Here is a 13,356-nt window from a genome sequence, read left to right on the forward strand (position 1 = left end):
TGCCTCTCTGACTTTTTCTTGCTCTATTTTCATTTACTTTGCAAGGAGGTTTATAGAAATGTTTGTACTGTGACGCTACCGCAAAAAGAAAGGAATTTTGTGTCATGTTTATGACAGTAAATTCTGACGTCTGTACCCGTCAGTTTAGTCTCTCCCATCTTATGTTTGTTGGTATCTGCTGGCTCTTGGCGTGGGTATTTTTATCTAGTTTAGTTTGACAAAGTGCTCATTAATAAATTTTTAAGATTCCTTGATATTGTGCGGTATGAAGATTAATGTTGTTTTAAGCGTTTTGGCTCTGAGGAAAGGTAGTCCTTGTGTGTTGGCGCGGGCTACGGACTGGACAGGGTTGCTCCAGTACGACTGCAACTTTCTGCTGGGAGTTATTAACCTCTCGGCGCTGCATTCCCATGGACAACAATGGCCCACGCCGCTGGGAGCAAGCCATTGCAGACTCGATGCGCCTCCTTTGATACTTCACTTTTAATTGCTTTTATTCAATGGATATAAATTCCCCGCCTTTTAGATCCCTCTATCCATTCTTCAGGACAATGTTCAGACATTTCCCGCCTTTTGCGATTTTCTGCATTCATATAAAAACGTGTTGGTGCAGGAAATGACCGCCTTTGTCAACCCTGCATGGCAGATGGCACCGCTTATCCTTAAAGTTTATTGCAGCTCCTCTTATTAAACTTTCTTCCCCAACTGTTTGGGGATGCATTGAACCTTGCAGCACACGACGATTGTTGGAGATGAGGGTGTGTTTCATGTAATGGGAACTTGTGCCTGGGGTTTATTTAACCTGGTCCCCTTTCAAAATCAGCAGCTCGGCCACCAGACAGTTCAGAAAATGCCCCAGTAATTTCCAGGGCTTGCGGGGCAAGTGTTCAAATCCTCCTCCAGGATCCAGTTACAAATCTGATTCCGGAATGAAGTAAAACGATCGTGCATCCCTAAACACCCCCAGACTCGTTTTAAAGAAAAAAAAACTTTCAATTCCAAAGCGATAAAGTGCAAGATCCTTACTTAACCTGCCTGTCACTAAATAATTCATGCAAACTCACTGGCCAGCTACACCTCTAGAATAGACAGGCAACTTCTGGAGTATAGTGTTCTTGTCCAACATCAAGGGACACTTTTTACATGAACAAATGTTTTATTTCTTTGCGTCAGAGGCAAATTTACAGAAGACTTTGGTATATCGCACCCTATTATAGAAACAGGTTACAAATTTTACAAGACTCCTCCACGGCAAAGCATTTTAAAAATGGCATGTTTATAGGGAGATGAGACCGGTACAGAAAATAAATATCTTATGATAATAAGTACAAATGTCCCCAACAATGGAACAGGTTTAAGTCCAGTGATTTCCTGGGATTACCAGGGTCTCCAGACAGACTGCGAGCTTTCGGGGCCCGTGCTAACGCCCAAAGGGCTGTGGCTCTGGGACACTGCGGTCAGGATACTGTGGGGGACCAAGGAGACCGAGGTCAGTCCATGTACCGGCGAGCCGGTCAGCTTGCAGCTGGAAGGCAGCGAGTTTGCACCGGCCGTGGCGCTTGCATTGGCGTAGAGGGGGAGAACGGGGCCGCCGGCCATCTGTCCGCCGGACGATGCGAAGGAAGGGTTGGGGATGAGGAAGGCGAAGTGTCCGTCCGCCGCGGGCAGGAGTTGGAAGCCTCCGTACACTTTGGGCGAGACGCCCTCGGCCGGGCTCAGCTTGCAGGGCATGCCCGCGCCGCCGCTGGCCGGCAACTGGACATGCAAGGGCTGCCCGAGGTGACCCGAGGGCACGGGCGCAGGGTTGGCCGCAACTTGCGGGTAGTTCATCGCCACCATGTGCCCCATGCAACTCGACAAGTGGCTGAGAAGCCGGCTCCGGACATCGGCGTTAACCCCTTCGCAGCTGGACAGAAAGCGAGTCACCTCGTTCATGCATTCGTTAAATCCAGCTCTGTATTTCCCCAGGACAGTCGGATCTGCAGTCAGCGCTGCTGCAGGGTGGGGGGTGGGGAAAAGAAAGAGGTCATTAGAACTTAAATTAGCATCTTAAAAGTTACCAAGCATGCCGCAAAAGTTTAATCTGTTGAATTTCTCCAGCATTCTCTTTACTTCAACTACTTTCGTGTTTTAACTTTAGCACAAAAGGCTTATAGAGTTGGTACAAAGAGTTAGCAAAACTTGCCACCAAAGCTTGTAGAGTTGGTACAAAGAGTTAGCAAAACTTGCCACCAAAGCTTGTAGAGTTGGTACAAAGAGTTAGCAAAACTTGCCACCAAAGCTTGTAGAGTTGGTACAAAGTTAGCAAAACTTGCCACCAAAGCTTGGAGAGTTGGTACAAAGAGTTAACAAAACTTGCCACCAAAGCTTGTTAGAGTTGGTACAAAGAGTGAGGAAAACTTGCCGCCAAAGTTTGTAGAGTAGCAAACATTCGTGTGAAGGTTACTTTGACTTGTTCCACGTACCTGTCATCTGCACCCGTTGTAGATTTCGCAGGTGTTTCACTGTCATTTCCAGGATATCCGCTTTCTCCAACTTGGAGTGCCTGGAACTCTGCAACGGAGACAAGTGTTGAGAATGAGGCCGGCCCTGCGCGCATCCACGGCTCGGCCGCACTGTACGGGCACGGACGCGCCGGCCTGCAAACTTACATCTTTCTTCAGTGCGTCCAGGATCAGCGTTTTCAACTGAGCCAGGCTCTCGTTGATCCTCGCCCGGCGCCGCTTCTCCATGATGGGCTTGGAAGACTGTGGGCGGGAGAACAACGCATGCAACAACTAGTTAGCTTCGGAAACGTGTAAGAGGGGCGAGATTAATGCTAAAGGTGGGCAACCACAGATGCATTTACCTTTCTATTGTCACTTGCACTTTTGGGTTTATCCGGAGTCTGCGGAGAAGATGCAGAAGCCCCAATAATGGGGGAAATAGAGGATTTCTCTATGGAATCAGCGGGCATTTTTAATGCAGTTTGACGATGGTAGATTGCAATAGAAAGCCGTCCCTGTAGCAATTGCAAGTAGCTTGCAACCTTTTCCTTGCACGGGTTCAGTGGCAAGTGTTATTGCGGCCGCCCCTTATTTATAGCCCAGCGCCGCAGTCCAGCTCGTGTGAAACCGTCTCAGGATTCTTTCCCACACTTGCGCCGGCCAATGGGCGCGGCGATGCCCCTCGTGGGGCCGCGGTCCCATTGGCTGCGGCTCCCGCCAGCTGTCAATCACGCCGGGGTGTTGCGAAAGAGAAGCGGAGGGAGGGAGGAGGAGGAGGAAGGGGGGGGGGGGTTGTGCCCGGCACGCGAGGCGGGGTGCGGAGGGGAGGGGGGGGGGGACGCCGCCCGGCAGCCAATAGGCGGGCGCCGGGCGCGCCGCGATTGGCCGCCGAGAGCCGGGGCTGTCAATCAAGCGAGCCTGCGCTAAATCACTGCTGACAGGTGACATCTGTCGGCGCGCGAGGCAGCCGGTGTCAGCCCCCTGGAGCACGTGCCAAAGTGCTTTGCTCAACGTCTTCCCCTCGCGCTTTAACCCTTTACTCACCTCACGGAGAGGGCTTGAAGCCACTTTTCCTCACTCAATCTGGCCGCGTTAAACAGTTCCCCCAGGCGGGCGGAGAAACCCGCCTCCGTTGGCCTTGGCCTCTCCGCCCGCTGGAAGCGAACTTATTTGCAGGAGACGCGGAAGGAAATCAAGAAAAAGAGAGTGAAGGCAGAGATGGAGGGTGCGAGCCCTTCGTCACGTCGCATCCCAGCCAGTTGGTAAATCTGCTGGGGGGGGGGTAAGGGTGGTTGCATAAAATATCTGTGAGAAACAAATCATTCCTTCTTTTAAATGCATTAGTTCTGTTAATTCTGGAGGAAAACGTGTAATTACTGCAAACAGCGTCTGCAGACTTTCCTGTTTCATTGCATGAGTCATCCAGCAAGCCGACTAATGATTAGTGGTTCGCTGGATGCATTTAACATAGAAGATAGGAGCAGGAGTAGGTCATTCGGCCCTTCGTGCCTGCTCCGCCATTCAATTAGATCATGGCTGATCTTAAAGTTCAGTACCCCGTCCCCTGCATCGGCGGGATTGTTGAATGCATCTTAATGCTTGAGTTGCATTGGTGGGTTCGCTGGAGGCCTTTCGCTGCATGAGTTGCATTGGTGGGGTTCTCTGGAGGCCTTTCACTGCTTGAGGTGGATTGGTGGGCGTATCTTGCTGCATGTTGCATCGATGAGGTTTGCTGGAGGCCTTTCACTGCATGAGTTGCATTGGTGAGTGCATCTTGCTGCATGAGTTGTATCGATGGGCATGCTGGGGGCATCTTGCTGCATGAATTGCATTTGATGGGCTTGCCGGGGGCATCTTGCTGCATGAATTGCATTTGATGGGCTTGCCGGGGGCATCTTGCTGCACGAGTTGCGTTGGTGGGCTTGCCGGGGGCATCTTTCTTTTTTTTCTTTGGCTTGGCTTCGCGGACGAAGATTTACGGAGGGGGTAAAAAGTCCACGTCAGCTGCAGGCTCGTTTGTGGCTGACAAGTCCGATGCGGGACAGGCAGACACGATTGCAGCGGTTGCAGGGGAAAATTGGTTGGTTGGGGTTGGGTGTTGGGTTTTTCCTCCTTTGCCTTTTGTCAGTGAGGTGGACTCTGCGGTCTTCTTCAAAGGAGGTTGCTGCCCGCCAAACTGTGTGGCGCCAAGATGCACGGTTTGAGGCGTTATTAGCCCACTGGCGGTGGTCAATGTGGCAGGCACCAAGAGATTTCTTTAGGCAGTCCTTGTACCTTTTCTTTGGTGCACCTCTGTCACGGTGGCCAGTGGAGAGCTCACCATATAACACGATCTTGGGAAGGCAATGGTCCTCCATTCTGGAGACGTGACCCATCCAGCGCAGCTGGATCTTCAGCAGCGTGGACTCGATGCTGTCGACCTCTGCCATCTCGAGTACTTCGACGTTAGGGATGTAAGCGCTCCAATGGATGTTGAGGATGGAGCGGAGACAACGCTGGTGGAAGCGTTCTAGGAGCCGTAGGTGGTGCCGGTAGAGGACCCATGATTCGGAGCCGAACAGGAGTGTGGGTATGACAACGGCTCTGTATACGCTTATCTTTGTGAGGTTTTTCAGTTGGTTGTTTTTCCAGACTCTTTTGTGTAGTCTTCCAAAGGCGCTATTTGCCTTGGCGAGTCTGTTGTCTATCTCATTGTCGATCCTTGCATCTGATGAAATGGTGCAGCCGAGATAGGTAAACTGGTTGACCGTTTTGAGTTTTGTGTGCCCGATGGAGATGTGGGGGGGCTGGTAATCATGGTGGGGAGCTGGCTGATGGAGGACCTCAGTTTTCTTCAGGCTGACTTCCAGGCCAAACATTTTGGCAGTTTCCGCAAAGCAGGACGTCAAGCGCTGAAGAGCTGGCTCTGAATGGGCAACTAAAGCGGCATCGTCTGCAAAGAGTAGTTCACGGACAAGTTTCTCTTGTGTCTTGGTGTGAGCTTGCAGGCGCCTCAGATTGAAGAGACTGCCATCCGTGCGGTACCGGATGTAAACAGCGTCTTCATTGTTGGGGTCTTTCATGGCTTGGTTCAGCATCATGCTGAAGAAGATTGAAAAGAGGGTTGGTGCGAGAACACAGCCTTGCTTCACGCCATTGTTAATGGAGAAGGGTTCAGAGAGCTCATTGCTGTATCTGTCCCGACCTTGTTGGTTTTCGTGCAGTTGGATAATCATGTTGAGGAACTTTGGGGGACATCCGATGCGCTCTAGTATTTGCCAAAGCCCTTTCCTGCTCACGGTGTCGAAGGCTTTGGTGAGGTCAACAAAGGTGATGTAGAGTCCTTTGTTTTGTTCTCTGCACTTTTCTTGGAGCTGTCTGAGGGCAAAGACCATGTCGGTAGTTCCTCTGTTTGCGCGAAAGCCGCACCGGGGGCATCTATAACCATATATAACCACTTACAGCACAGAACAGGCCAGTTTGGCCCTACTAGTCCATGCCATAACAAATCCCCACCCTCCTAGTCCCACTGACCAGCACCCGGTCCATACCCCTCCAGTCCTCTCCTGTCTATGTAACTGCACGCACGAGTTGCATTTGGTGTACTTCCTGGGGGCATCTTGCTGTACAAGTTGCGTTGGTGGGCTTGGCAGGGGCATCTTGCTGCACGAGTTGCGTTGGTGGGATTGGCGGAGACATCTTGCTGCACAAGTTGCATCTGGTGGGCTTGCCGGGGGCATCTTGCTGCATGAGTTACATCTGGTGGGCTTGCCGGGGGCATCTTGCTGCACGAGTTGCGTTGGTGGGCTTGGCAGAGGCATCTTGCTGCACGAGTTGCATTGGTGGGATTGGCGGAGACATCTTGCTGCACGAATTGCGTTGGTGGGCTTGCCTGGGGCATCTTCTGTACGAATTGCGTTGGTGGGCTTGCCGGGGCATCTTCTGCACAAATTGCATTGGTGGGCTTGCCGGGGGCATCTTCTGCATGAATTGCGTTGGTGGGCTTACCGGGGGGCATCTTGCTGCATGAGTTGCATTGGTGGGCATGCTGGGGGAATCTTGCTGTATGAGTTGCGTTGGTGGGCTTGCCGGGGCATCTTCTGCACGAATTGCGTTGGTGGGCTTGCCGGGGCATCTTCTGCACGAATTGCGTTGGTGGGCTTGCCGGGGGCATCTTCTGCATGAATTGCGTTGGTGGGCTTACCGGGGGGCATCTTGCTGCATGAGTTGCATTGGTGGGCATGCTGGGGGAATCTTGCTGTATGAGTTGCGTTGGTGGGCTTGCAGTGGGCGAGCTGGAGAACACAGGGTTAAACGTGAGCTGGCACGTTGGGCAGTATCCTCTGGTGTACTGAGCCTCTGAAGCCTGGGAAAACCCCACCCAGGCGAGCTCCTCCATCCGGATGGGGGTGTGGGTGGGGAGGGTCGGGATGGCCGCTGTGTCCCCCAGCCTGCAGCGCGTGTACACGGCGACTTGGGAACCTGTGGCACATACCCAGCACCTCGCTCTGCTGCGGAGGACTGCCGGCGTCGTGACCACTGAGCACCCGCCACAACTCGGGAGCCGGCGCTGCCAGTGATGCAGCAACTGAGCACAGTGCAACTCTGCATTTAGAACCATAGAACACTACAGCACAGAAACAGGCACTTTGCCCCCCTCGAGTCTGTACTAAACTATTAATCTGCCCAGCCCGTACTCCTCCATACCTCTCCCATCCATGAAACTGTCCACATCTTTCTTAAATGTTAAAATTGAGCCCATATTCACCACTTCATTTGGCAGCTCGTTCCACATTCCCACCACTCTCTCTGCGTGAAAATGTCCTAAACTTCTCCCTTTTCACCCTTAACCCATGTCCTCTGGCTTGTATCTCACCCACACTCAGTAGAAGAAACCACTGTCTATCCCCCTCATAATTTTAAATACTGCTATCAAATCTCTCCTCATTCTTCTACACTCCAGGGAATAAAGTCTTAACATGTTGAACCTTTCCCTGTAACTCAGTCCCTGAAGTCCAGGCAACATCCTAGTAAATCTTCTCTGCCTTCGTTGATCTTATTGGTATCTTTCCTGTAGTTAGGTGACGAAAACTGCACACAATACCCCAAATTTTTCCTCTTCAGTGTCTTACACAGATTTAACATCCCATTTTCTGCACTCAGTACTTTGATTTATGAAGGCCATGCAAACTTTGAAAACATTCTTTGGTGCTCACGATGACTCCAATCTTGGAGTGTCATCTGCAAACTTGCTGATCCAATTTACCACATTATCATCCAGATCATTGATATAGATGACAAACAGCAATGCTCCCAGCACCAATCCCTGAAACAGACACTCGTCACGGGCCTCCAGTCTGAGAAGCAAGCACCCACCACTACTCTTTGGCTTCTCCCATCCAGCCATTGTTGAATCCAGTTCACTACTTCACCATACCTACCATGCATCTCCAATCACTTAAAGACAATTTAAATATTTCTGCCAGAGACCCTGAAATTTCTGCTTCCCCAAAGGTCTGAGGGAATATCTTGTTAGGCCCTGGGAATTTATCCATCCTTATTTGCTTTAAGACAGCAAACATTTCCTCCTCTTTAATCTGTGTCAGTTCCATGACCTCACTGCTTGATTTCCTTCCCACCACTCTGTTCTCGTTTCCTGAGTGGGAAAAAAAACATTTAAGATCTTCCACATCTCTTTTGTCTCCATACAAAGCCAACCACTCTGATCTTCAAGGGGACCAATTTTTGTCCCTTACTATCCTTTTTCTCTTAATACACCTGTAGAAACCTTTAAGATTTTCCTTCACATTATCTGCTAAAGCAACCTCATGTCTTCTTTCATTTTATTTCTGAATACATTTCCTTCTTCAACTGAATACAGGTGTTGAAAACAGCAAACATTTGGCAAGGATGTATTAAATGAACAAGGTTAGTAAATTTGACATATTGCATTATTTTTCCCCCCAAACACTTAAATCATTTCCATTTATAACCAAATCATTAAAAGGTCTGAAGCAAATGAGAAAATTTTTTATTAAATGTAATTTTTTACAGTTTAAAGACCTTGCATTGCCTTGCCTCCAAGGACACATTTTTTTCGGACCTTGACAAAGGGCTCAGACCTGAAACTTTTGTTAAGGGTCAAGAACTTCAAATTCCTGCGTGCCAATATCTCAGAGCATCTTCTTTGAGCCTCCACATTGATGCAATCATGAAGAAAGCTCGCCAGCAGCTATACTTCGAGAGGAGTTTGAGGAGATTTGGTATGTCTCCAAAGACTCAAAAATCTTTACAGGTGTACCGTGGAGAGCATTCTGCCTGGTTGCATCACCATCTGATATTCAGGTGCCAATGTTCAGGACAGGAAAAAACTCCAAAGGGTTGTTAACTCCGCCTGCAACATCACGGGCACCAGACTTAACTCCATTGGTGAAAGAAGCGGTGTCTTAAGAAAATAGACTTTTACCCAAGAAAATAGACTTTTACCCTCCAGGACCTCACCACCCAGGCCATGCCCTCTTCACTCTGCTACCATTGGGAAGGAGGTATACGAGCTAAAGACGAGCACCTAGCGGCACAAGGACTGCTTCTTCCCTGCTGCCATCATACTCCTGAATAATCAATGAACCACAGACACTGGCTTCCCTTGACTTTTTCTTTTTCTTGTTCCTATTTTATTTATTTTGAAATGTGGTTTATGGAAATGTTGGTACTGTGACGCTGCCACAGAACAACAAATTTTGTGACATGTTCATTCTGATTCTGACCCAGTGATTATGGATTTATGGATGAATGGCGAGATATCCCAATGCTAAGATGGTGTGCCACTTGGAGAGGAACTTGATGGGAAGTGAGTGAAACTTGAGCAAGTAATTACAGTGCGTTGAATGGATGATAGAAAATGGACCTGAGGAAGTCAACGTTTTTGGCGATGGATGGGGTGTTGAATCATTCTCCTAGGTTGTGCCTTAGAGATGCTGGAGTGAGCCTGTGGAGAACCACAGTTAGCAACACACCAGAATGGGCAATGAACCACAGATTCGGATGTATCTGATTCATATGAATGCTGCATGACTTGCTGAGTTTCTCTAGCTTTTGTGTGTATGAACTACAATCATGACGTCTGCTAGCTTTCTTGTTCCATTCCAAGGGCAAAATGTCCACTTTACCCCATCTCTCTGTCTCAGTAGGTTCGAGCATTGGTTTGATCTCCCTTTGCAATGGCTTTGTGTGTGTTTGCGCGCAAAGATGTTTTTTTTTCAACATTTATGATTTCAGCAAGAGCCTCCCATGTATTTAAGGTAAACAGGACACTAACATCTCCCATCGCACACAAAAAAAACAAAGGACACAATAGGGATTTAATTTTTTTTGGCCAAGAGTTGTGGTCTCATCCTGCAGCTAACAGCTGTGCAAACTTCGCGAGAGAAACCTGTCGTTTAAGTTTCAAGTTCTCTGAGAAAAATAAAGTTGGAGAAATTCAAAAATTAACTTTCTTCTTTTGAAGGGGGGGGGTGTAATTTTGGTGAAAAAAAAATCAGTCACCACCTGACAGTAGCGTGTCAAGAGAATTACTTTGGGCTTTCTCTGCAGTTTAATATGATGACGACTGAATTAAATTGCAGCCATTCTCCGAGGGCCACAGCATATTGAAGTAAACGCCTTTCACCTCGTGTGACATAAATTTTTTTTAATATGTACGGAAGAAACCAAAACTTCACGGGGAAGGGAGCCCATCAACTTTGAGCAGAGTCCTAAGGGGACCGTAGCCAATTAAAGGTTGAGAATAGCTGGCCTAGACATAACTTGAAGCTGGGAAACAGTGGTGGCAATACGACAAGCAAAATTATAATGGAACACACCCGTTCATTACTATTCATGGGACACTTTTCACTTAATCCCAACATTTGCTTTACATTTAAATAACGTACAATTTCTTTTTTTCATATTTATCCAGGGTGAAACAATCAGATGGTTTTATTTCTGTCTGTGCTAACTCGGTTTGCATTTAACGTATCAAAAACCGAAGTAGAGGGATACATGTAGGGGGAGGTACAGTTAGCGTAGCAGTTACAGCACCAGCGATCTAGACTTGGGTTCGAATACCACACAGTCTGTAAAGAGTTTGTACGTTCTCCCTGTGTCTGCATTGGTTTTTCCCTGGGGCTCCCAGCAAAATGTACCAGGGGTTGTAGGTTAAATTGGACAGCACGGACTCATGGGCTGAAATGACCTGTTACCGTGCTGTATGTCTAAATTTAAATTTAAAAAATTAAATTTAAATGTAATCTGCTTCACCCTTCTGAACCTGGTATTGAACCTGACATTAAGGGTGGCATGTTTGGCGGGAAATGCCTTTACAGCGCTTGCAATAAGGACTGGGGTTCAAATTCCGTGCTGACTGTAAAGAGTTTGTACGTTCTCCCCATGTCTGCTTGAGTTTCCTCCGGAGACTCTGGTTTCTTCCCATCATTCAAAACATGCCAGGGGTGTAGGTTGATTGGGCAGCACTGGCTCGTGGGCTGAAAGAACCTGTTACTGTGCTGAATGTCTATAGTTTAATTGTTGGCTGCATTCCACAGTTTGTTTATGAATGATTTTTAGTGCATGATTTATAATTCAACAAAAATAGCCATACCCCTATATCCTGAATCAGATTAACAAACAAAGATCTATTGGTGTTAATTTATAACCTTCAATATTTATTGTATTTATATTTATAGGCACAAATCCTGTCCCTACATCTCCACCCACACCTTCATCCAGGGCCACAAACAAAGTTCAAAGTTCAGATTTATTGTCAGAACATCACATACAACCCTGAGATTCTTTTTCCTGCGGGCCAGGGAGAATTTGTACTTATCGGTGGAGCGAGAAAACAGACCTTTCAGGTGAGGCAGAGCTTCACCTGCACATGGTCCAAACTGATCTACTGCATCTGGTGTACCCGCTGTGACCACCTCTTTGTCGGTGAGACCTAGCACACATTGGGTGACCACTCCACTGGACACCCACGCCCTGTGAGTCTCCAGCTATTTCAGTTCTCTTCACTGTTCTCACAGATCCTCATTGATAGGGTGAAACCAAACATAGACCTGAGAATCGTTTTCCTTCTGGATACCCTTAAGACTCAGAGCATGAATATTAATTTTTCTAGTAGCTAAAATTTTTAGGTAAGATAAAATTTGGGATTGTTGTATGAAGAGGGTGTGCAAAATCACTGAAGACCTCTTCCACCCTGCTCACATCATTCAGTTGCTCCTGTCAGGGAAGAAATACCTGAATATCAGAGCCAGCACCACCAGGCTGGGGAACAGCTTCTTCCCACAGGCAGTGAGAATACTGAATGACCAAAGGAACTGCTCTCACTGACCCTCCAGGATTCTTTCATGAAACAATATTTATTTGTTTCTTTGGATAGATGAAATACTTGTCCTGCATATGTATTGTTGGTCTGTATGCGTGTTATGTCTGGTTGTGTGTCTGCGTGTTCTGCACGGAGGACCGGAGAACACTGTTTCGTTGAGTTGTACTTGTACAATTAGTTGGTAAATAAATAAACTTGAACTTTCTGGTTCCTCCATTGATTCCATCTCTTTATCTACTCTCGTTCCTTTCTCCCATTCCCCCACCCCCACCATAGTGGTCTCTCCCTTCTTTATCTGTGTTTCCACCTCTCACACCTATTGTCCAACCCCTTATCTTCCCCTCTTACTTTAGACTTGATAAAGGGTGCCGGATGCAAAACGTTGATTTGACCATTTCTACTCACCGATGGTGACTAACCTGCAGAGTTCCTCTGACACCTCCAGGTGTGCCCAAGATTCCAGAATTTTCCCTTTTTGTGTTTCCCTACTCCCTGCCCTCTTTTTGGTTTATTCAGTTATTTTCGAACTCCCTGCTGCATGGATTGACTTGCTTGGATAGCAAGCAAATCAAGCAGTTTACTCCTTGTGAATAAACAATTCAATTCAATAATCTACCTTTTGCACCTTTAATCCATATAGTGAACCTTGAAAACCTGGTCAACTCATCACATCCTGAGAGCCAAGAGCCAGAGAAGGCAAATGAGGAAGTTCATCATCTTCGGCAGCACAGCCTCTGGTTTCCTGAAGAAGTTAGAGAGATCAACCCTAATGCCAAGCCTATGGTGTACACAGCAGCGGTGATCCCTGTGCTTCAGTATGGTCCTCCTATCGAGAGCAGGCGCCTCAGCGCTGGAGAAATACTGCCAACCTTGTTCTCTGCAAAATCCACTGACAGGATAACAGCATCCTGCTCCAAGCCAACTTTCCCAATGTTCGGGCTGAAATTACACCCAGTCAGTCAGACTGTATTCTCCATTGTCCCAGCACCAGACTCACAGAACAGGCACTCTGATTCGGCCTCCTTCAACAGCAAGAGATACCAGTCCAAAACCTTGGAACATAGTTAAACATGAAAGTCTGCAGACCCTGTGATTGAAGTAAAAACACAATGCAGGAGAAACTCAGAAGATCAAACAGTGTTCTCTATGTAGCTTCGGGCTTGAGCCCTTCATCAAGGAATGAGCAAAATGTTGGCAGGCACCTGAATAAAATGGTGGGGGGATATGGCGGGGGAGGAATACAGGCCCGCAGCTAATCGGTGGATAAGGGAGGGAGGGCACACCAGACAACAGGTGTAGGGGGAATTAGTTCTGTGAATGGAGAGGGAAGAGGGTAGAGAGCTGTAGGAAAGAAAAGGGGGAGTGTGGGGAGTGAGCTAGCAGACTTCGGTGGTCCATGGGCTCATGCACAGCCAAACCAAAGCCACCCATAAATTGGAGGAGAAACAGCTCATAATCCGTCCGGACGGCATTAACATTGACTTCTCCGGTTTCTGCTAGACCACTCCCCATTCTCCCACTCTT

The 13,356-nt window shown here is 48.0% G+C and overlaps 2 protein-coding genes across 3 annotated transcripts in view; one reads left to right on the plus strand and one right to left on the minus strand.

Moving 5' to 3' along the window:
* Positions 1–1,136: 1,136 nt before the first annotated feature.
* Positions 1,137–3,066, minus strand: her9 (hairy-related 9). 2 transcript variants are annotated; one of them, XM_069915297.1, is made up of 4 exons: positions 2,849–3,066; positions 2,652–2,747; positions 2,466–2,553; positions 1,137–1,991 (listed from the first exon to the last, which is right to left on the minus strand). In XM_069915297.1, the coding sequence occupies exons 1-4, from the start codon at positions 2,954–2,956 to the stop codon at positions 1,378–1,380; spliced, it is 906 nt and encodes a 301-aa protein (XP_069771398.1). In that variant the 5' UTR covers positions 2,957–3,066; the 3' UTR covers positions 1,137–1,377. The 2 variants fall into 2 exon arrangements, with proteins under 2 accessions (XP_069771398.1, XP_069771397.1); XM_069915296.1 differs by having other exon boundaries at positions 1,137–1,994.
* A 403-nt stretch (positions 3,067–3,469) lies between these two features.
* The window catches only part of perm1a (PPARGC1 and ESRR induced regulator, muscle 1a), a 125,788-nt gene continuing 115,901 nt past the window's right edge, over positions 3,470–13,356 (plus strand). The window contains exon 1 of the mRNA XM_069918359.1: positions 3,470–3,748. The gene's annotated coding sequence lies outside the window, so the exon portion shown is untranslated. The remainder of the gene's footprint in view (positions 3,749–13,356) is intronic.

This window comes from Narcine bancroftii, chromosome 2 (assembly GCF_036971445.1).
Source record: "Narcine bancroftii isolate sNarBan1 chromosome 2, sNarBan1.hap1, whole genome shotgun sequence".
NCBI lineage: Eukaryota > Metazoa > Chordata > Chondrichthyes > Torpediniformes > Narcinidae > Narcine > Narcine bancroftii.

What these genes read in the sequence shown, in the direction of transcription:
- her9 (XM_069915296.1), bottom strand. Translation starts at nt 2,956, where the DNA reads ATGCCCGCTGATTCCATAGAGAAATCCTCTATTTCCCCCATTATTGGG. An exon ending in GTGCAAGTGACAATAGAAAG is followed by an intron (nt 2,748 to 2,848) that starts GTAAATGCATCT and finishes TCCCGCCCACAG; the next exon opens with TCTTCCAAGCCCATCATGGA. An exon ending in TGGACGCACTGAAGAAAGAT is followed by an intron (nt 2,554 to 2,651) that starts GTAAGTTTGCAG and finishes TCTCCGTTGCAG; the next exon opens with AGTTCCAGGCACTCCAAGTT.